The sequence below is a fragment of the Hyla sarda genome, chromosome 4 (assembly GCF_029499605.1).
Source record: "Hyla sarda isolate aHylSar1 chromosome 4, aHylSar1.hap1, whole genome shotgun sequence".
NCBI lineage: Eukaryota > Metazoa > Chordata > Amphibia > Anura > Hylidae > Hyla > Hyla sarda.
Window position 1 is genome coordinate 45,261,507 of NC_079192.1, and position 24,889 is coordinate 45,286,395.

At 44.4% G+C, this 24,889-nt stretch overlaps 1 protein-coding gene across 1 annotated transcript in view; it reads left to right on the forward strand.

Annotated features, from left to right (window-relative positions):
- The window catches only part of LOC130367845 (adhesion G protein-coupled receptor E1-like), a 116,901-nt gene that overhangs the window by 57,856 nt on the left and 34,156 nt on the right, over nt 1–24,889 (forward strand). Inside the window, exons 5-7 of the mRNA XM_056570722.1 lie at nt 17,050–17,111; nt 19,585–19,665; nt 20,397–20,565. Coding sequence (XP_056426697.1) covers nt 17,050–17,111; nt 19,585–19,665; nt 20,397–20,565 — 312 coding nt within the window. The remainder of the gene's footprint in view (nt 1–17,049; nt 17,112–19,584; nt 19,666–20,396; nt 20,566–24,889) is intronic.

A 24,889-nucleotide genomic window follows, 5' to 3' on the forward strand; every position in this document is an offset into this window, starting at 1 on the left:
TATTTTTAATATGAAGACCCTTCAAATCCACTTCAAAACTAAACTGGTCCCTGAAAAATAGTGAGTTTGAAAATTTTGTGAAAAATTTCAAAATTGCTGCTGAACTTTGAAGCCCTCTGGTGTCTTCCAAAAGTAAAAACTCGTCAATTTTATGATGCAAACATAAAGTAGACATATTGTATAAGTGAACCCAAAAAAAATATATTTTGAATATCCATTTTCCTTACAAGCAGAGAGCTTCAAAGTTAGAAAAATGCTAAATTTTCATTTTTTTCATCAAATTTGGGGATTTTTCACCAAGAAAGGATGCAAGTTACCATAAAATTTTACCACTAAGTTAAAGTAGAATATGTCACGAAAAAACAATCTCGGAATCAGAATGATAACTAAAAGCATTCCAGAGTTATTAATGTTTAAAGTGACAGTGGTCAGATTTGCAAAAAAACGCTCTGGTCCTTAAGGTGTAAAATGGCCTGGTCCTTAAGGGGTTAATATACTACCACCCAATTCTGCACTATTTTCTACACATGATCTTGGTAAGACTGTTAAGACAAATAGCACAAAGATACAGTATATGATCTTTTGCTAGACTATATTTTAGGAAGAAGAACTTGAAGCAAGTTACCTGTGTTGGTGAAGGATATCTCTATCAGTGTATATATAAGTAGTAATTTAATGCTTTGATAGATTATGAGTCTTAAAGGGGTTCTCCACCATAAGGTCATTTTAGTACGTTCCTGGCAGACAGTAATGGACATGCTTAGGAAGGATTTGCGCTTGTCTTGGGGCAAAATGGCTATGTCATGAGATTACCATAACACTGTGGTTAGCTTTTTGTGAACCAGTATTTCCTGTTTGACTTTTCTTTTTTTTTTACTACAAATCCCACAATTCCATCTTCCTCCCTCCTACACATCAACCACCCCACCCATTGAAACATAAATGAACTGCATCCATTCAAATCAGTGTGGTTTTAATCAGGGTGCCTACAGCTGTTGCATTAGTTGCACCCCTCCACCCATTGAAGCAGACAGGCTTCCTGTCATCAGATGACGAGTGAGTCAGGTCTCAGCCGCATTGCCAGCTGGGAAAAATCAGAGACAACAGTCATTTTGTATGCTGTTAAAAATAAATATTGTAGTGAAAATCACAGAAGAATTGTGAGAAAACCGTCACACACAGAAACAGACACTATATTATGAACTACACTAACTTTACAGCCCCTGTAACATAGTCAAATAATAAAAAAAAATTTGAATACCCCTTTAATTCTTCTGCAGGTAGAATGAAGTCTCACAATATCCGAAGGCTGCAGCCTCAATACAGAGGTACTAATTAATGCTTCATTCACCAAGCTAAATGGCATAATTCCATCCACATTATCCAAATTAATCTTAATTAAATGAAATACCATTGTTGTGTCTCTTACCAAGTCAGAATCTCACTTCTGCTCCTAGGAAAGCTGGATGGTCCATCATCGCAGCGTCATGGGCAGTAATTGGTCTGTACCGGGCGATCGGTCTGGCTTGCTGGGATCTACAGTGATCTCAACATGGCTCTCATGGCTTCCATCTTGTTAAACCTCTTTCAGAGGAAGGACTCAGAATGGTGGATGCTTTCCTTTGTGTGTGAGAGAGAGTTCTTGTCTTTCTCTGAGTCTTTTCTCTAGGTCTAGGTCTCCTGAACATGTGGTTTATTTACATGTTCTAATCAGTTAGACACACCCTCCTAAATTGGAATTCCCTAATGAATGGATGCTGTGTGTGTGTATATATGGTAATGACTGTGAAGTCACTATAATACCAAGAATGCATTTTTGCACATCAAATTCTGTTGGAGTAATGTCAAATACCCACTAGGGGGTGCTATTGCATAGGCAATAAGCATCATTACCAGTAAGGGTCAACTGTCCAAATCAGATTTTAAACCCACATTCCACACATAATGTATATCCTCTAAATTCGAAGTATAGGTATTAACTGACAACTTCAGTAATTAACCATGGTGGACCCTTAGACATCTTGCGGCCTAGTTGAACATGTTCCCAACTATAAATTTATTGTAAAGATAACAATATAATGCAGGCTTCTTTAACCCCTTAAGGACCAGAGTTTTTTTTTGTTTTTGCACTTCCGTATTTTCCTCACCTTCTAAAAATCAGAACGCTTTCAATTTTGCACCTACAGACTCATATGAGGGCTTGTTTTTTGCACCACAAATTGTACTTTGTAATGACATCAATCATTTCATCATTTATCATTTATGGCGAAAGCAGAAAAAAATAATTTGTTGGGCAAAATTGAAAAAAAAATGCTATTTTGTAACTTTTGGCAGCTTCCGATTCTACACAGTGCACATTTTTCGTAAAAATTACACCCTATATTTATTCTGTAGGTCCATACGGTTACAACGATATCCAATTTCTATATATTTTTTTATTTTACTACTTTAAAAAAAATTATAACTACATGCACCAAAATTTGTATGTTTAAAATTGTCATCTTCTGACCCCTATAATTTTTTTATTTTTCCATATACGGGGCGGTTTGAGGGCTTTTTTTTTGCACCATGATCAGAAGATTTTATTGGTACCATCATTGTTTTCATGGGACTTTTTGATCGCTTTTTATAAAAAAAATTAGGGTATACAAAGTAACCAAAAATACACAATTTTGGACTTTGGAATTTTTTTACGTGTACGCCATTGATTGTGCGGTTTAGTTAACATTATTTTTATAGTTTGAACATTTACGCACACGGCAATACCACATATGTTTATTTTTAATTTTGTCTACATTTTTTTATGGGAAAAGGGGGGTGGTTCAAACTTTTATTCAGGAAGGGGTAAATCACATTTATTAACTTTTTAAAAAACTTTTTTTTTACTTTTTTTAGGGGACTATTACATGCAAACTGCCATGTCTGTCTTGGTTCACACACAGCTATTGGATTTGGTTGTGTTTGAACAGTTTTATGTTCCCCAGTAAGGGAATAATTAAAGCCTTTGGCTTTCTATCCAATAGCTCTTGGAGATCAGCTCAGTCTAGCTTCTGAGCTAGTGATTGACATCTTGACTTGCTGACATCCTATCTTGCTGCTAACATGCTGCTATGGAGCTTATGGTGAAACACTTGTTTGAGCTTTTAATCTACTATCTCTGTTTTAGCATGCACCTTGCATTTGTCTTTAGGGTGGTTTAGGGTGGATGGGCAAGTAGGCAGGGAGAGTGGTTATTAGGGAAAGCTTAGGGCTAAGATGGCTATTGGATTTGGTTGTGTTTGAACAGTTTTATGTTCCCCGGAAAGGGAATAGTTAAAGCCTTTGGCTTTCTATCCAATAGCTCTTGGAGATCAGCTCAGTCTAGCTTCTGAGCTGGTGATTGACATCTTGACTTCCTGACATCCTGTCTTGTTGCTAACATGCTGGACATGCTGCTATGGAGCTCTTGGTGAAACACTGGTTTGAAGTTTTGAAGTGGACCACATGCAAGGACTTATTTGGCCAATCCTGGAGACTGCAGTATTTCGTACCTCCGTTCCTTAGCCAAGCATCTGCGTCCAGGTGGCAATCGTGGAGACACCTGGGCACCCAGGTATTTTTTGTAAATTTTTAATATTTGGTAAGTTTTTATGCTTGTTTGTGTTTTTATGAGGGTCCGGAGGCCCCTCATTAATGGGGCGGGGGGGGGGGGGGTGGTACTGTCATGTCTGTCTTGGTCTGTGTTCACACACAGCTATTGGATTTGGTTCTGTTTGAACAGTTTTATGTTTCCCGGTCAGGAAATAGCCTTTGACTTTCCATCCAATAGCTCTTAGGGTGTGCCTATTTAAGATCAGCTCAGTCTAGCTTCTGAGCTGGTGATTGACATCTTGACTTCCTGACATCCTGTCTTGCTGCTAACATGCTGGACATGCTGCTATGGAGATTTGGTGAGACACTCCCTGTTTGAGCTTTTAATATACTATCTCTGTTTTAGTATGTGTTACGCCGAGCGCTCCGGGTCCCTGCTCCTCCCCGAAGCGCTCGCGGCATTTCTCTCCCTGCAGCGCCCCGGTCAGACCCGCTGACCGGGAGCGCTGCACTGACATGGCCGGCGGGGATGCGATTCGCATAGCGGGACGCGCCCGCCCGCGAATCGCATCCCAGGTCACTTACCTGTCCCAGTCCCCGGCTGTCATGCTCTGGCGCGCGCGGCTCCGCTCTCTAGGGCGCGTGCGCGCCAGCGCTCTGAGATTTAAAGGGCCAGTGCACCAATGATGGTGCCTGGCCCAATCACCCTGATTAGCTTGCACCTGTTCCTTGCCCTACTTATACCTCACTTCCCCTGCACTCCCTTGCCGGATCTTGTTGCCTCGTGCCTTGAGAAAGCTATTACTGTGTTACCCATACTGTGTTCCTGACCTCCTGCTATTCCATATTGACTATGAACCTTGCCGCCTGCCCCGACCTTCTGCTACGTCTGACCTTGTCTCTGCCTAGCCCTTCTGTCCCACGCCTTCTCAGCAGTCAGCGAGGTTGTGCCGTTGCCAGTGGATACGACCTGGTTGCTACCGCCGCAGCAAGACCATCCCGCTTTGCGGCGGGCTCTGGTGAATACCAGTAGCTACTTAGAACCGGTCCACCGGCACGGTCCAAGCCTATCCCTCACTGACACAGAGGATCCACTATCAGCTAGCCGAATCGTGACAGTAGATCCGGCCATGGATCCCGCTGACGTGCCGCTGCCAAGTATCGCTGATATATCCACGCTGGTCGCCCAGCAATCCCGACTGATCGCCCAACAAGAAAACCAGTTGTCGTACTTGACCACCATGACACAGCAACTTCAGTCACAGCTTCAGCAACTTCAGCCACAGCTACAGCAATTTCAGTCACAGCTACAGCAGCTGCAACAGCAACAACCATCTCCTCCGCCGGCTCCTGCACCTCCTCCGCAGCGAGCGGCCGCTCCTAACCTCCGCTTGTCCCTGCCGGACAAATTTGATGGGGACTCTAGACTCTGCCGTGGTTTTCTGTCACAATGTTCCCTACATTTGGAGATGTTGTCGGACCAATTTCCTACAGAACGGTCGAAGGTGGCTTTCGTGGTCAGTCTCCTGTCTGGGAAGGCTTTGTCTTGGGCCACACCGCTCTGGGACTGCGATGACCCTGTCACCGCCACTGTACACTCCTTCTTCTCTGAGGTTCGCAGTGTCTTCGAGGAACCAGCCCGAGCTTCTTCTGCCGAGACTGCCCTGCTGAACCTGGTCCAGGGTAATTCTTCAGTAGGCGAGTACGCCATCCGATTTCGTACTCTCGCTTCCGAATTATCTTGGAACAACGAGGCTCTCTGCGCGACCTTTAAAAAAGGCCTATCCAGTAACATCAAAGATGTGCTGGCCGCACGAGAGATTCCTGCCAACCTGCATGAACTTATCCATTTGGCCACCCGCATTGACATGCGTTTTTCTGAGAGACACCAGGAACTCCGCCAGGAAAAAGACCTTAATCCCTGGGCACCTCTCTCACGGTATCCCTTGCAACCTACTCCTGTGCCTCCCGCCGAGGAGCCTATGCAAGTAGATCGGTCTCGCCTGACTATTGAAGAGAGGTCTCGCCGTAGGGATAAAAATCTATGTCTGTACTGCGCTAGTACCGAACATTTCTTGGTGAATTGCCCTATTCGTCCTCCACGTCTGGAAAATGCACGCACGCAACCTGCTTATGTGGGCCTGGCGTCTCTGGGTACGGAGTCTGCTTCTCCATCTCTCTCTGTGCCCGTACGGATTTCTCCTTCTGCCAACTCCTCCTTCTCTGCTGTGGCCGTCTTGGACTCTGGTTCTTATGGAAATTTTATTCTGGCCTCTTTGCTTGATACGTACTGCATCCCGGTGACCTGTCTCATCAAGCCGCTCTATATTTCTTCGGTCAACGGGGTCAAGCTGCACTGCACTGTGCGTTATCGCACAGTGCCCCTGCTTATGAACATTGGACCGCATCTCGAGGAAATTGAATTTTTGGTTTTGCCCGGCTGTACTTCTGAAATCCTCCTCGGTCTGCCATGGCTCCAGCACCATTCTCCCACCCTTGACTGGACCACCGGGGAGATCAAGAATTGGGGTCCTGCTCTCCGCAAGGAGTGCCTCATGTCTGCTCCCAAATCAATGCACTGGTCAAGACCAGTATATGGAGGGTTGATCCAATCACTTTTTCCAATAGATCACCCCTTGGGGCAATCCAATAGTACCCTAATTTCCCATATACCCTCTAAAATAGTTAAACTTTATTGTTAATTAAATCAAAAAATATCCACACTTTTAAAAGGTATCAGAGCAGTACGCCCTGGTTTGTATCCAAACACTGTTAATATCTCCACTGAGACTAATATCTCCACTGAGACTAATATCGCTGTCTATCGCTGAGTGTGCCTGCAGCTCACACTCCAGCTTCCTCCGGATACTGCTCTGATTTGCTTAAAAACACCCTACTCAGCCCCCCCCCCCCGACATGTTTCGCTACTATGTAGCTTTGTCAAGAGCCCCATACCTCTTGACAAAGCTACATAGTAGCGAAACATGTCGGGGGGGGGGGGGGGGGGCTGAGTAGGGTGTTTTTAAGCAAATCAGAGCAGTATCCGGAGGAAGCTGGAGTGTGAGCTGCAGGCACACTCAGCGATAGACAGCGATATTAGTCTCAGTGGAGATATTAGTCTCAGTGGAGATATTAACAGTGTTTGGATACAAACCAGGGAGTACTGCTCTGATACCTTTTAAAAGTGTGGATATTTTTTGATTTAATTAACAATAAAGTTTAACTATTTTAGAGGGTATATGGGAAATTAGGGTACTATTGGATTGCCCCAAGGGGTGATCTATTGGAAAAAGTCATGTCTGCTCCCAGCTCCGTCTGTCGGTCCTCAGTGTCTCCACCTGTGCCTGGTCTCCCCAAGGCCTGTCAGGACTGTGCCGTCCCCCCTCATAGTCCCCGTCCTGGTGACACTCTGCCCCGTGTCAAACCTCACCCTCTGCCCCCCCTCCCCATTCCCACTGCTTCTGGACTGTCTGCCATGCATGGGCATACAAAGGACTTCGCTGTCGCTCCCGATGTCCTCATCCTCTGTGGAGCGACATCCCGACAAAAAGAGGGGGAGACCTAAGGGGGGGGGGTACTGTTACGCCGAGCGCTCCGGGTCCCTGCTCCTCCCCGAAGCGCTCGCGGCATTTCTCTCCCTGCAGCGCCCCGGTCAGACCCGCTGACCGGGAGTGCTGCACTGACATGGCCGGCGGGGATGCGATTCGCATAGCTCCGCACGGCTCCGCTCTCTAGGGCGCGCGCGCGCCAGCGCTCTGAGATTTAAAGGGCCAGTGCACCAATGATGGTGCCTGGCCCAATCACCCTGATTAGCTTGCACCTGTTCCTTGTCCTACTTATACCTCACTTCCCCTGCACTCCCTTGCCGGATCTTGTTGCCTCGTGCCTTGAGAAAGCTATTACTGTGTTACCCATACTGTGTTCCTGACCTCCTGCTATTCCATATTGACTACGAACCTTGCCGCCTGCCCCGACCTTCTGCTACGTCTGACCTTGTCTCTGCCTAGCCCTTCTGTCCCACGCCTTCTCAGCAGTCAGCGAGGTTGTGCCGTTGCCAGTGGATACGACCTGGTTGCTAGCGCCGCAGCAAGACCATCCCACTTTGCGGCGGGCTCTGGTGAATACCAGTAGCTACTTAGAACCGGTCCACCGGCACGGTCCACGCCTATCCCTCGCTGACACAGAGGATCCACTATCAGCTAGCCGAATCGTGACAGTATGCACCTTGCATTTTTCTTTGATATGTTCTGGGCTTTTACCCATGGTTACATAGCATGCTCATAGTAGATTTTAATCTGTGTTTTAATAGTCGGTTTTAGGATTTGTATGTATTTTCTGCTATGTATCTGTTCACACTGTGTTTTCTCTTGTGTCCGTTTTCTGTGTTTCTATAACTAGATATCCCTGTTGCCGGTCCATGGGGACTCTGGGAGACTGGTTTTCTGAGGAATTGCGATTATTCCTGTTTGGCAAAAGATTCTGTTTACCTTTGTGTGTTATTCCTGTGTCTAGCAGAGGTTTTCTAGGGGATTATGCTATATTCCTGTCTGTTTCTAGAGTCTGTTTAGACTCATCCATTTTCCTGTCTTGTGTTCAGTTGAACAGTGTTCTATGTTTGTATTCGTGTTTGGTATCCTGGAGTCTATTCAGACTCATCTGGTTGCAGTAGATGCTCTGTATACTATATTCCTGTCTGTTCCTGAAGTCTGCTCAGACTCATTTGTTTCCTGTTTTGGGTTCAGTGTGAACTGTGTTCTATAATTATATCCTGTTGTATCCATTTTTCTGAGTTGTAAATAGGCATCCCTGCTATCAGTCCCTGGGGGTTTAGGGTGGATGGGCAAGTAGGCAGGGAGAGTGGTTATTAGGGAAAGCTTAGGGTCACTCTCCCTGTCCCCCTGGTTGGTCCTGACACAATCCTTTGATTGCATACACTAAACAATGCTATGCCATAGCATAGCATTGATCAGCGTAATCTGTGCTCCATTGCTCAAGCCTGGATCTCAGGCTTAGAGCAAGCAAACGCAGATGGACTTGCTGCGGTAGGTGGCACCCAGGTCGCTACCCCTAATACGACCCCTAACACAGGCAGCTGAGGTGAAACGTGGCACAGGAAGGATGAGGCAACTCGAAATCAGGACAGGCAGGAGGTCAGGGTTGGCGGCACTGTAGCAAGGTGAGGTCACGTAGCAAGAGGTCAGAAGGCAGGCGGCACAGGAGTAAGGTCAGGATACGTAGCAATGGGGTCAGATACACAGAAAGGCAAGACACAAACAGAACACTTTCTCTAAGGCTGAAATGGCACAAAGATCCGGCAAGGGTCAAAATGAAGTACAAAATGAAGAACCAATTAAGTGTGTACTGGCCATTAAAATTTCACAGAGTCGGCACGCGCGTGCTCTAGGGACGTGCGTGCCGGCAACCAGGAAGAACAAAGGAGACACGGGGACGACTGGGAAGGTAACAAGCAGTGGGCTGGGTGTGAACCGCACCAGGAACAGGAGAAGTAGTGTGTCCGCGGCCAGCATGTCTGGCCGCGGCACGACTCCTAACAAGTGAGACTAATATGTTACATTGTCTATAATATAACCTTATACAGTATGGGCCATAACATAATATGTTTGTATTGATGTTGCTAACAATTGTATGTATGACAACATCATATGCCCTACCGATTACCTTATATATAAAGAACTAAGGTTCATTTGGATAAGACATAATTATAAGTTTCACAGTTTCTACATGTTAACCCCCTTCACTTGGGTGAATTGTACTTGTGTCGTCTAAAGAATATGGCTAACTAGCCTTCTCATGTCTTATCTGAGCAGTCATAAATATCTAAGGAGACAATGAGTACATTCCTCTTTCAGACTGGCACATTTGTAGAAAAAAAACTTGATAAAGTGTGGCCTTTTCATGAACTCACTTCGGCCTACTTATAATACACACAAGATGGCTGACATATCACAAGATGGCCAACATCATATTAAATAGCTTAGGGATTCATTTTGGGGCGTACAATAAGCACAACACTATGGCCAGGGCCAATACATGTATGTCACAGCCCACTGGGTCAACATCTTGGAAAACATGACCCCACCGCAATGAGGCCAGGAAATAGTAGTGAGATCTCCATGGTTGCGCTGATTTGGTTCAACTTCTGACACCTGCCCCCTATCCTTCTCCTCATCCAGGTCCTCCTACACAGACATCTTGCATCCACCCACAGAGAAGAGCATAGCTTACCCCTCTACCTCCTTTCATCGGGGTAAAGTCAAGCTCTGCCATACTGTATTACAATTGATAAGTCTGGGCCAAACAGCAGAGTACTTGCTGCCCAGGAAGTTTTACCCTGGCTCTCTGGTTGTAATCTGAGATTAGTCTTAGAGAAGTGGGGGAGTATTGAGTAGCTCCAACCCCCTGTCCTAACTCCCAGATGTGCCGGGGAATCTGGGCCAGGGGTGCCACTTACTAGAGCAGGAGTCCATCCCTATTAGTGCTGCAATGCAGTGGGAGGAGCCTGGAGCAGTGAGGAAGCCAGGGATGACGGGACTGGCTGGAGGGCCTCGCCGCTCATAGTTCCTGCTTCCTCTGACCGCCAGCGGTAAAGAAGTTTGAGATTGGGATTCGCAACAGTGTAGAGGATCCCTTGCTGAGCTTCTCCAGGTGTTTGGGACCCATGGTAAGTATATTTCTCCCCTCCTGACAGGTGCCTCCAGCAGAACTCCAGAAATCACGTATAAGCTGCATGCATGCTAGCACATGCCTCCCACCACCCCCAAATTTAAAATTTATTTCATTATAGCTTTATTCTTTGTGCCAGTACAATTACATCCATACCAACCTTTTATAGTTGTTTAAGTTTTTCTATTTTGGCACATTTGAAACACTTAAAAATGTTTTTTACTGTTATCATTTGGGGTACATATGACTTTCTGACTGGTTCTTTTCCCAGCAAGCAAATTGGGCGTTTTTTTTTTTTTCTTTTTTCTTTTTTCCTGTGCAGGATAAATAATGATATAATGTTTAAGTACAGGTGATTGTGAATGTGGCGATACAAAAAAAAGTGTGTTTTTTTATGTTTTATAGGGAAAAAAAGGAAATGTTAAAGAGGTATTCCAGGCAAAACCTTTTTATATATATATATATATATATATATATATATATATATATATATATATATATATATATATATATATATCAACTGGCTCTGGAAAGTTAAACAGATTTGTAAATTACTTCTATTAAAAAATCTTAATCCTTCCAATAGTTATTAGCTTCTGAAGTTCTCTGTCTAACTGCTCAATGATGATGTCCCGTCCCAGGAGCTGTGCATGATGGGAAAATATCCCCATAGGAGCTGCACAACTCCTGGGACGCGAGTCAACAGAAAGCAGTTAGACAGAAAACAGCAACTCAACTTCAGAAGCTAATAACTATTGGAAGGATTAAGATTTTTTAATAGAAGTAATTTACAAATCTGTTTAACTTTCCGGAGCCAGTTGATATATATATATATATATAAAAAAAAAAAAAAATTTGGCCTGGAATACCCCTTTAACCCCTTAAGGACACATGACGTTCTCATACGTCTCCATTTCCGAGTCCTTAAGGACACATGACGTATGAGAACGTCATGTGTTTTACCGGCCCCCCGCAACCATCTGGAGCGGAGCCGGTCCCCGATGCCTGCTGAAATCGTTCAGCAGGCATCGGGGCATATCGCCCAGGGGGGTCATTATGACCCCCCATGTCGGCGATGGCCGCAGATCGCTGGACAATTCAGTCCAGCGATCTGCGGCGGATTCCGGGTCAATCGGGTCTCCAGTGACCCGGTGACCCGGAATTACAGGCTGTTCGGGGCCGTCTCCGACGGCCCCGAACAGCCAGAGCCAGCAGGGGTGAGGTGGCACTGGTGCCACCTCACGATCGCCCTGATTTGTCGGCCGGATTACCGGCCGACCAATCAGGGCGCCTGCTGCGGGTGTCACTCCCGCAACCCGCTCCGCCCCTCTTCCGGAGGACGTGAGCGGGTGCGGGACGTGCACCCCGGGTGCTGGGGACCCCGATCCCCGGCGCCCCTGTTGGGAGCGGGGCCCCAGGAGCAGCGGCGGCGGCGGAGACGACGAGGGACTGACCTGGTGCAGCGAGGATCGTTGGAGGTGAGTGACAGCCTCCTGCTGTTGCTTAGCAACAGCTCCCAGCATGCAAAAAGGGCATGCTGGGAGCTGTAGTTATGCAACAGCAGGAGGCAGACCACCACAACTCCCAGCATGCCCTTATGGGCATGCTGGGACTTGTAGTTTTGCAACAGCTGGAGGCACATTCTTTCTATGGAAAAGTGTACCTTCAGCTGTTGTGTAACTACAACTCCCAGCTTGCACAATCAGCTAAAGTGCATGCTGGGAGTTGTAGTGGTGCATCTGGTGGTTGCATAACTACAACTCCCAGCATGCCCGTTGGCTGTCGGTGACTGCTGAGAGTTGTAGTTTTGCAACAGCTGAAGGCACACTGAGTTAAGTAGCAAACCAGTGTGTCTCCAGCTGTTGCATAACTACAATCCCCAGCATCCCCAGCCAAAGTAGTATGCCTCCAGCTGTTGCATAACTACAACACCCAGCATGCCCTTCCGCTGTCCGTACATGCTGGGGGTTGTAGCTTTTGCAACAGCTGAAGGCACACTGGTTGCAAAACACTGAGTTTGTTACCAAACTCTGTGTTTCACAACCAGTGTGCCTCCAGCTGTTGCAAAACTACAACTCCCAGCATGCACTGATAGACCGTACATGCTGGAAGTTGTAGTTTTGCAACAGCTGGATGTTCCCCCCCCCCAATGTGAACGTACAGGGTACACTCACATGGGCGGAGGATTACAGTAAGTATCCGGCTGCAAGTTTGAGGTGCGGCAAAATTTTTGCCGCAGCTCAAACTGCCAGCGAGAAACTACTGTGAACCCCCCGCCGGTGTGACTGTACCCTAAAAACACTACACTACACTAACGCAAAATAAAAAGTAAAAAACACTACATATACACATACCCCTACACAGCCCCCCTCCCCAATAAAAATGAAAAACGTCTGGTACGCCACTGTTTCCAAAACGGAGCCTCCAGCGGTTGCAAAACTACAACTCCCAGCATGCACTGATAGACCGTTCATGCTGGGAGTTGTAGTTTTGCACTGATTCCCCCCCCCCAATGTGAACGTACAGGGTACACTCACATGGGCGGAGGATTACAGTAAGTATCCGGCTGCAAGTTTGAGCTGCGTCAAATTTTCTGCCGTAGCTCAAACTGCCAGCGAGAAACTACTGTGAACCCCCCGCCCGTGCGACTGTACCCTAAAAACACTACACTACACTAACACAAAATAAAATAAAAAGTAAAAAACACTACATATACACATACCCCTATACAACCCCCCTCCCCAATAAAAATTAAAAACGTCTGGTACGCCACTGTTTCCAAAACGGAGCCTCCAGCTGTTGCAAAACAACTACTCCCAGTATTGCCAGATAGCCGTTGACTGTCCAGGCATGCTGGGAGTTTTACAACAGCTGGAGGCACCCTGTTTGGGAATCACTGGCGTAGAATACCCCTATGTCCACCCCTATGCAAGTCCCTAATTTAGGCCTCAAATGCGCATGGCGCTCTCACTTTGGAGCCCTGTCGTATTTCAAGGCAACAGTTTAGGGCCACATATGGGGTATCGCCGTACTCGGGAGAAATTGGGCTTCAAATTTTGGGGGGTATTTTCTGCTATTACCCTTTTAAAAAATGTAAAATTTTTGGGAAAACAAGCATTTTAGGTAAAAAAAATATATATTTTTTTACATATGCAAAAGTCGTGAAACACCTGTAGGGTATTAAGGTTCAAATGACCCCTTGTTACGTTCCCCGAGGGGTCTAGTTTCCAAAATAGTATGCCATGTGTTTTTTTTTTTGCTGTCCTGGCACCATAGGGGCTTCCTAAATGCGGCATGCCCCCAGAGCAAAATTCGCTTTCAAAAAGCCAAATGTGACTCCTTCTCTTCTGAGACCTGTAGTGCGCCAGCAGAGCACTTTTCACACCCATATGGGGTGTTTTCTGAATCGGGAGAAATTGGGCTTCAAATTTTGGGGGGTATTTTCTGCTATTACCCTTTTTAAAATTGTAAAAATTTTGGGAAACCAAGCATTTTAGGTAAAAAAAATATATATTTTTTTACATATGCAAAAGTCGTGAAACACCTGTAGGGTATTAAGGTTCACATTACCCCTTGTTACGTTCCCCGAGGGGTCTAGTTTCCAAAATGGTATGCCATGTGTTTTTTTTTTGCTGTTCTGGCACCATAGGGGCTTCCTAAATGCGGCATGCCCCCAGAGCAAAATTTGCTTTCAAAAAGCCAAATGTTACTCCTTCTCTTCTGAGACCTGTAGTGCGCCAGCAGAGCACTTTTCACCCCCATATGGGGTGTTTTCTGAATCGGGAGAAATTGGGCTTCAAATTTTGGGGGGTATTTTCCGCTATTACCCTTTTTAAAAATGTAAACATTTTGGGAAAACAAGCATTTTAGGTAAAAAAAAATATTTTTTTTTACATATGCAAAAGTCGTGAAACACCTGTAGGGCATTAAGGTTCACGTTACCCCTTGTTACGTTCCCCGAGGGGTCTAGTTTCCAAAATGGTATGCCATGTGTTTTTTTTTGCTGTTCTGGCACCATAGGGGCTTCCTAAATGCGGCATGCCCCCAGAGCAAAATTTGCTTTCAAAAAGCCAAATGTGACTCCTACTCTTCTGAGACCTGTAGTGCGCCAGCAGAGCACTTTTCACCCCCATGCGAGGTGTTTTCTGTATCGGGAGAAATTGGGCTTCAAATTTTGGGGGGTATTTTCTGCTATTACCCTTTTTAAAAATGTAAAATTTTTGGGAAACCAAGCATTTTAGGTAAAAAAAATATATATTTTTTTTACATATGCAAAAGTCGTGAATCACCTGTAGGGTATTAAGGTTCACTTTACCCCTTGTTACGTTCCCTGAGGGGTCTAGTTTCCAAAATGGTATGCCATGTGTTTTTTTTTTGCTGTCCTGGCACCATAGGGGCTTCCTAAATGCGGCATGCCCCCCAAAAACCATTTGTCGCTCCTTCCCTTCTGAGCCCTCTACTGCGCCCACCGAACAATTAACATAGACATATGAGGTATGTGCTTACTCGAGAGAAATTGGGTTTCAAATACAAGTAAAAATTTTCTCCTTTTTATCCCTTGCAAAAATTCAAAAATTGGGTCTACAAGAACATGCGAGTGTAAAAAATGAAGATTTTGAATTTTCTCCTTCACTTTGCTGCTATTCCTGTGAAACACCTAAAGGGTTAATACACTTACTGAATGTTTTTTTGAATACTTTAGGGGGTGTAGTTTTTATAATGGGGTCTTTTATGGGGTATTTCTAATATGAAGACCCTTCAAATCCACTTCAAAACTGAACTGGTCCCTGAAAAATAGTGAGTTTGAAAATTTTGTGAAAAATTTCAAAATTGCTACTGAACTTTGAAGCCCTATGGTGTCTTCCAAAAGTAAAAACTCATAAATTTTATGATGCAAACATAAAGTAGACATATTGTATATGTGAACCCAAAAAAAATATATTTTGAATATCCATTTTCCTTACAAGCAGAGAGCTTCAAAGTTAGAAAAATGCAAAATTTTCATTTTTTTCATCAAATTTTGGGATTTTTCACCAAGAAAGGATGCAAGTTACCATAAAATTTTACCACTAAGTTAAAGTAGAATATGTCACGAAAAAACAATCTCGGAATCAGAATGATAACTAAAAGCATTCCAGAGTTATTAATGTTTAAAGTGACAGTGGTCAGAATTGCAAAAAACGCTCCGGTCCTTAAGGTATAAAATGGCCTGGTCCTTAAGGGGTTAAGGGTGGAGGGAAATTTTTATTACTTTTTATTTTACATTTTTTTTTACTTTTCACTGGGGTAATTTGACAAACAATCTCTTGATCACTGGTGTAATGCCCTGCACTACTACTGTAGCAAAACGCTGACAGGCTGGTAGGCAGAAAACCATGGAAACCCATCAGCACGCAGCAATTGTGTCGCTACTATGAGGAGTAGAGGTTTCTCTGCCCCTGATAGTTAGAGTAGGAGCCCGACTGTCATGCTGTCTACTGAGCTCTCATAATCCCCTCACAGGAGACCCACAGACAACTTATTTTAACCTCGACATTAAAAAGGTGGCAGGCTAGTATAAGGAGCAGCAGGGGAAAAGTACAGCTTTACCATTATATTAGAAAGAGTCTAGCATGCAGAGAGAAAGACAGTTGCATAATATCTACTTTGTACATTGTCATAATAAACATAAAAAAGAGAACTTTTAATATGTCATAGAGCCATCATCCAGATCTCAGGCATAGAGCGGGGAGAGAAGCTTCTCTCCCTGCTCATTTTCGTCATCGGTCTGGATCGAAACACACAGACCCCGGCCGATAAAAACATTTGACCCTGGGTTATGTCAAAAGTTTATTTCCTTGACAAACTTTAAATCATGCACAACTTCAGGCAGGGACATGGCTGGAAACCTCAGGGCCCTGATGCAAAAAATTGCCCTGGGTCCCCCTACCCCTGACGACCCCCTCCCCTGGACAACCCCCTTCACCCGGCATCGACCGTAGAAAGATATCAGTGACTAAAGTACTGATGGGACACAGTCAGGAGAATACACAATGATATAAGTGACTCACAGGTGACGTCTTCTCTGTAGTCTTAGTTCTTCATTATCTGGCAAAGACCGCAGTGACTTCTCTCTGCAGTCTTACACCCGGACGTACACCCACTTGGTCAGCAGATCCTCATCCTATATGTGAAGACAATAATTAAAACAACCCTGTCACATATGTATATGGGGCCTTACTAGAGTCCGATGGACCCTGGGGCAAAATTTGGCATATTCCCATCTACACCTACCCCCAAATCAGCATGTCCCCCATATGTCACACAGTGCCCCCATTAGCAAGCCCCTTTCTTTACACACTGTGTCCCCCTCTCATCAGCATGTCTTTCCATCCTTTCCCACAGTGTCCCCAATGCCTCCATACCAGTGTTTTCCAACCAGGGTGCCTCCTGCTGCTGCAAAACTACAACTACCAGCATGCCCGGCCAGCACAAGGCTGTCCAGACATGTTGGGATTTATAGTTTTTAACCCCTGACCAATGACTGTACTGACTATGGGACCCAGTCACAATTGCGACCCTTGTGACCTCTATAGCTACGCCACTGACTTCAGGCACTATGATGGTTGCGGGGCATTAAGAAACCATCACCTTGGGCAGTAAAAGAGCCTAAAATAAAAAATACAAAATCCAGAAAGTAGTTTATTACAGGAGCTTGAAGCCCCTAAATAGGTAAAATAACCTAATAAATGTTTAATGTTTAATGTTTAATGTTTAAATAAATATAATCCTTTACTGTCTCTCCTCTCTACATAGTGGATGACAGATGTCAAGCTAAATCCAGAAATGAGCAGGAGTGTGAAAAACATAATAACACGGTATGTAATACCACCAAACACAAGTAAGTGTATGCCAATATACAGATTACAGAAAGGGCTTTAAGTGTGTGATCACATTTGTAGCCAACACATTGGATTGATTAATAAAAAATAATGTTTTTTAATATACAAATTCAGATATATGTGTCTCTGTGGTTACAGACTACAAACCAATCCCATGTAGTCGGATCCTGTAGTACTCTCATCAGTCTGTCTCTCTTCCCTTTGTCGTATAACAAGAGGGAGCAAACAGAAGAGAGTAAAACGTGACTTCATGATCAGAATACGGAGTGCGCTTGTTGTTTGTTACCATGAAGGCAAATAAATCTGCAGTAAAATGTAGGATGTGTTTAGTAAAGACAGTTTGCAAATATATTTAGAAGTTTGGTAGCACACCCTGTTGTTGGTTTGTTTATTTCAGGGTGCCAGATGAGAGTGGTTGACCTCCCCTACCATCAGTGTGCCGACCTTTAACTTTACTAACTGAGGATTTGCGCAGTGACTTTCTTTTTTTATATTAGGTCTATTGGAGCCTACTGGTTGTAGCAGTGTACAGAAGGCGCCTCTCTTGTGATAATGGCAGCTGAAGGGCAGACACTACCCTGCAGCTGCACCTGCTGTACTAGGCTATGTACACACAACATTTTGTTAGGCCCCATTTCAAAAGTTCTTTTTTTTTTTTCTTTTGGGTTCAGTTTTTGGCAAACAGACACATTTGGGTGATTTTAAAGCCCTTAAAACACCTCAAATTACTATAAGTATAAAAAAACTTTTAAAGATAGGGGCTATTCAGACAGTGTTATACAGAGGGCATCAGATCGAACAGACAAAGTAGATAGATCCCATTTAAAATCTAATAGTTTGAGAAGGATACATGGAAACAGTGGGGTCAAGAAACGGTAACCTATTTTCATTACACCATACAGTGCCCAATTGGCAAGCATAAAAAGCATCATAAAAAAAAACATCCCGGTATTAGAAACTGATACTATTTTAAAAGAAATAGTGTCATCCGGAGTTGACATTGTATCCAGGCAAGGGCCATCGCTAGGGTCGACTTTGTCTCCTAGCTTGTTTCTCAGTAGTCCTGTTGGTAGGAGGAGAGACAATTGGTTAAGTAACATAGGCAATTGGAAATGTGGGCATAATAGATGCATTACATGCCATCATATGCAATGTAAAAATAATTTAGCTTCTTTTGTTACACATAAAACACACTATATGAAGGAGTACATTAATTGCAACACCAAGTCAGTAGTTTATTTAGCATCTTGTACTCTGTGTTTTTACCAATATGTGGGCTGTACAGTGAATTCACTTAAAACTAGAATTAGATGACATATTTGAGATGCCCGCAGTAAGATTTTTGGTATATCCAATTTGAGCCGTCACTTTATGGAAGTCCATGCGGGGGGATGTAAGTAACCTACAAGTAATGGGCATTGAAAGAGTGAAAAATCATGCTAGGGGAGGAGATCACAGAAGATGCTTATTAAATAGGGAGACTTTTTGGACATTTGTGTTAGACACCAGATCTAACTCAATGATTGGATTTGATTAGGACATATTAATTTATATAGGTGTTAGTTCCCACTACATTGTGTCTTCTGTGTTCTCTCCATTACAGCGTTTTTTTAGTTTTTTTTTTTTTTTGGTCATATTGGATATTGTAGTGGCCATTAGTACCGCACCATGCCTGCAGTGACCTTTGTGAATAGCTAGGGTATTTTCAGTTAATTTACCTTAACCTATAATCCGTTTCTGGTTTTGGTATTGTCCCACTCCCGACCGGAGTTACCATTTGCACCTGTAATTTGATGCTTATGTGACCTATTTTTTTGTATTTGAGAGAGGTGGATAGTATGTGTCTCTACTCTATGACTAAGTGCTGTTAGCATGAAACGCATTAGAGGATTTTATTGTGTCTGTACTCCTTTATGAGCAACCTTCAATAAAGCCAGAATTACTTTTATTTCACACAAAAGTAATGCAGGACATTATTTGTTTGCCAAATTACTGTATGAGAACCCAGCCTTAAGCCTCAGTTTGTGATGTCTAAGGGTATGTTCACACGGTGGAATTCCCGCAGAATCCCCTGAGCGATATTCTGCAAGTGGAATTCTGTGCAGTGAACATTACCATCAGTGTGAATGGGTCTTCCGCGAGACCTGTTCACACTGAGGAATTTCAGCGGCAGACAATTCCACCGCTGAAATTGTTCCGTGCAAAGAAGGAACATGTTCAGTCTTTGCGCGGAAGTCCACAAGCACTGCATAGCCGTCAATGGTGACAGCCCAGTGCTGCACAGTCCTACCGCCAAAGCAACTTTGGCAGCAGCTGCCAGGCGAAATCTCAGCTTGCGGAATTCTGCGAGCGGAGATGGAGAGCTTCATTTAAAGAAAATGCTAGAAGAATAGATGGACATCATTTTGGGTGAATGTATTTTAGGACTCACTGGTTAATTTTTCCATAGGGTCCGGTGTGCACTTTCTTGAAATCCATAGAACATATTAAAGAAGATGCCTGTGAGGGAAATATCACCAATACTGTCCAGGTAAGTAAAGAGATAAAAAGGCTTGAAACATTTTTTGCAAATCTTTTTATCCATGGCAGAAGAGTATTTGAATCTGGATCCAATGCGAAATGTGTAATAAGGCTCCCATCTACCGTGTGCCATTTATAATAGCTGGATCTTTTTATTGCAGTGGGACCATTGGGCATCCTTTGGCAGACCCACCTCCACCCATAGATACTCCCCTGGTTAACAAACTCTTTACCTTCTTATCTGATAGTTATGTGCTACTTTTCAGACATCAGACTGAAATTCTTGTTGTCTGTAACCACTGAGAACGATCTTGGAGCTGCCTATGCTGAATTCTAGGAAATTTTTAATTAAGACTATTTTTTTTCTCATCTTTGTTGCTAACTGGTTATCAGGCCATCTGGCAGAGAACTTTCTCAACAAATTTTTTTTTGACCAAATAAAAACCAATTAGAGAATTTTGTTGTTTTTCAATGCTCTTGATTCATCCATGTTTGGTTCATTGTTATAGTCAATTAAGTGAACTTTGGGTAAAATAGACCATTAGTGCACATAAATACCACAACAAGTAGACCAATGTCTTGGAACATCCAGTAGACAATGCCACACTTGTTGGTTAAAGGAAAACTGTAGTGGTATATCACTTAAGGGATAAGCTATATACCACTATAGTTTTCCTTTAAGTTTTATGCCTTACTTTTCCTGTGTCATGTTTGTTAATATTCTCTATTTTCCTCACCTAGAAAGTGGCATCTCAGATCACTGACCTTATCAATCGAACTTCCTTGGAGACGTTGAACTTCAGTGACTTTCAAACAGTTATTGCTGCAATAATTGAGAATGTGGAAACCTCCTTGCTGGCATCTTTCTCTGCAGACCCCAAGAATGAAGAGATAAACACCCCTGAAATTGGTGAGTAGACATTTATTAATGATGCCAGTATGACTCACTTGTTACAAACCTTTAACAGAGCACCAATGCTTCCCCATACTGGAATATACTAGAGATGAGCGAATCGAAGATGAAAAATCCGAATTTGTTATGAATTTCATGAACAATTAGATTTGCAACGAATGCGAATATCGCCGCAATTCTATGGCGCAAATCGCTTCATTAAACTCCATTTAGTGCGGTCCAGGCTCCAGGGCATCTAAAATGGCGGATCCACATGTGAGGACATTAGGCAAGGAATCCTGGGAAGGCGGGAACAAGGGTAGGCGGAATGACCCTGAATCACATGCAGGATGCAGCCTATCAGCAGCCAGTCGCCCCTGTGATGTCACAGTCCTATATAATCGGCAGCCACATTCTGGCTAGTCACTTTATTCATTACACTGTAGAGAGATAGGACGGACAGCCTGTGTGTGTGTGTGTGTTACACAGAAAAGCTTTTTCCAGCAACGTTTCACCTCCTAGTCACCTCAGCCTTCTGTTGGACAGAGAGCAGTGCATTTTTGCACAGAAAATAATTCTTACTGCAGCGATTAACCTCCCATTCACTGTCCACAGCATTGTATTACAGAGAGGGGCAGAGAGCTGTGTGTTGCCTCATACTTTTGAACAAGCTGGCTCAGCTGCATAAACGTTTGTAGAGGAGGGAGAAATAATTTTTTAGGGCAAATCTGTATCTTTGTTTCACAACAACTGGTCTGCTGGTTACAATAGTCTGTAGACGGTGTGAAACATACCCAGCAGTCCATTCCTAATAGTCTTTGAGAGAGAGTACCAGCGGTACACAGCGACTGTGTCCTGCAGCACTGCTGTGTACTGCTGGTGTTGTGGCCAATTTTTTATTTATTTTTTGCGTTCTGTAGCACATTTTTCTGCCCTTATAAGTGCATACCACATACCTAAATCTAAGTGGTGTACTATTTTGTACCTGTTAATCTGTCAAGGGCCTACATACTATGAAAGTCCAAGAAAAAGTAATCACCGGCTGGTGCTTTACACAAATCATTTTTTAAGTGTACAATAGCGCTTTTTTTCTGCCCTCATAAGTGAATACCACATACCTAGATCTAAATGTTGTGCTACTTTGTACCTGTTAATCTGTTAAGGGCCAAGATACTGTGAAAGGCCAGCAAAAGTAATCACCGGCTGGTGTTTTACTCAAATAATTTTTTAAGCGTACAGTAGCACATTTTTTGGCCCTCATAAGTGCATACCACATACCTACATCTAAGTAGTGTACTATTTTGTACCTGTTAATCTGTCAAGGTCCTTGTTACTGTGAAAGTCCAGTCAAAAGTAAACACCTTCTGCTGTTCTAGACCAATACTGTTTTAAGCATAGTGAAGCGTTTTGTACTTCCCTCATATACGCACTAAGTATGTCAGGCAGAGTAGTGCACAGAGGAGTGGCAGAGGCTTAAATTCATCAGACTCAGACAGAGGTCGCAGCTGAGTAGGGGCATGTGGCAGCAGGAGTTGCAGCGAGAGGTCTTAGCTCCCAGTGTCAGTTAGCAGTTGTGTCTCGACCAGCAACCCAGCAGCCGTGATTGATCGGTTCACTCGGTTATCCACTTCATTCCAAGGGACATCCGACACCCCCAGTCAACAGTCGGTGGGTTCCTCAGACTCAAGCCTCAGTTGGCATGGCCCTCATGCTGCTGCTGCCACCTCCAGGCTCTGTCATCGTGCCATCATATGGTCTCCTCATGCTTATGCTGCCACCTCCAGGCTCTCTCATTGTGCTGCTCTTTGGTCTCCTCATGCTGATATTACCACCTCCAGGCTCTCTCATTGTGCTGCCATATGGTCTCCTCATGCTGATGCTACCCCCTCCACGTTATGTCATTGTGCCACCATGTGGTCTCCTCATGATGATACTGCCACCTCCAGGCTCTCTCATTGTGCCGCCATATGGTCTCCTCATGCTGATGCTGCCACCTCCAGGCTCTCTCATTGTGCTGCTCTATGGTCTCCTTATGCTGATGCTACCATCTGCAGGCTCTCTCATAATGCTGCTCTATGGTCTCTCATGCTGATGCGACCACCTCCAGGATCTCTCATTGTGCTGCCATGGATACTGCAAAACATAATTAAGGTGCTGGTCCCCAGTTTCAGAAATTCCTCTGCATTAGACCACAAGTAAGTATTGAGGATATGCATAAGCTAAAACTTAACTTTTCTTAGGATAAAATACATGGACCCAAATTTTTTTTAAAATCTAACAAAAGGAAAGGTGTGCAAAAAACACCGTGTGCCACAAACACCACCAAGTATTTATGCGATGCAAAGACCTCTAAAAGGTGGAAGGGAACAACATATGGTCCACTGTAACAGGTGGAGGTAAAAACTTACCCTGTAAGACCCTACTCTTGCACTATTAATTACATTCTTGGCAAGTGTTACTCGTCCTAAAAAAGTGCAGCCCCACACAGGAACCTCTCCCTATTTCCACCTTCAAACATTACCATTTCCCAAGGTTTCTAGTTGGAAATAGGGAGAGGTTCCTGTGTGGGGCTGCCCTTTTTAGGACAAGTAACACTTGCCAAGAAGGTAGTTAATAGTGCGAGAGTAAGGCCTTACAGGGAAAGTCTTTACCCCCACCTGTTATAATGAACCATACGTTGTTCCCTTCCACCTTTTAGAGGTCTTTGCATCGCATAAATACTTGGTGGTCTTGGTGGCACATGGTGTTTTTTGCATACCTTCCTCTTTTTATATTTCAAAAAAAATTTGGGTCCATATATTTTATTCTAAGTATAATGTTAAATGTTAAGTTTTACGTAATGCATATATCCTCAATACTTACTTGTGCAAACCAACACTTTGACGAAAAATACTTTTTTCTTCTGCCTACCTGCCTCAGCTACTATTCTGAACCTGCCACCAGCCTGATGCCACACATCTGATGCAAAGTTCTCCTTCTTTCACCCACCTTTGTCCCCGGCTACCGTAATTAACACCCACCACCTCACTCTACCAAAGTGTACCAAAGTGCACGGCAGCACCAATGTGTGGAGCTTTAACTCTGGTCAGGGACAATACATGTCCTTTACGGCCCACTGGGTGAATGTGATTCCTGCACAGTCACAACAGCAACTTAGACCGGTCACGCTGCTTCCGCCTCCAAGCTCTCAGGCCGTTGGTCCTGCGACAGTGTGTGACTCCGCCTCCTCATCCTCCACAGTGTCCCACAGTCACCCCAAGGAGAACCCGTCAGTCCTTGACATGGCCATGACAGCACACCTTGAAGATCTGCTGGACTTCTGGGCAGCCAAACTTGATTTGTTGCCGCAACTAGCAGAGTTTGCCCTGGAAAAGCTGTCCTGCCCGGCCAGTAGTGTGCCATCAGAGCGTGTGTTTACTGCAGCGTGGGCCATAGTCACCCTAAAGAGAACTCGTCTGTCCATGAAAAATGGGGAGAGACTGACCTTTGTGAAGATGAATCAGGCATGGATCAGCCAGGATTTCCACCCACCAATGCCTGATGCATTAGGGTAGATTGACTATGGTACCACACCAACACTTCACAAACATGGATAGTGCAAAACAGATTTAAGGCGATGATCCCCAGTTACAAACATTCCTCGGCATCAGACCTTTTTTTACCCACCTTCGTCACCGCACCACTCTGTTACCGGGTCACTTTCAGGACTCCTGATGCTGCTGCTGCCATCTCCAGGCTGTCTCATTCTGCCTTCTTATGTTCTCATGCTTCCGCCAATTCCAGGTTGTGCCATTCAGCCACTATATGGTCTCCTCATGCTTTAGCCACCTCTAGGCTGTGCCATTCAAACACTATATGGTCTCCTTCATGCTTCAGCCACCTCCAGGCTGTGCCATTCAGCCACTATATGGTCTCCTTGTCCTGGGAAGAGCTCCCGCATGCAAATCGTAGCCTGTTCATTACCTGCTGCTGCCCGGCTCTCTGCTTCCCTGCGCGCATGCCCCCGCCTCCTAGGGCATGCGCACAGCACCTTCTCTAGATTTAAAGGGCCAGTGCACCACTAATTGGTGCCTGGTCCTTCCTCTACATAATTTAAGCCAGCTCCTCCCGCACTTCCCTGCCGGATCGTCAGTGCCCCTAGCCTGATATTATGTGACCCATATAGCCTGTTAGCCTTACCCGTGTATCCAGACCTGCCGCTACATTATTATACTTCGCACCTTTGCAGCCTGCCTTGACCATCTCCTATGTTTGACTACGCTAATGCCTTATCCTTCAGTGCCTCCCCTGGCCCAGCTACCTGTGTGGTCGAGCCATGTAGGGGGTAGCGATCTGGGTGTCG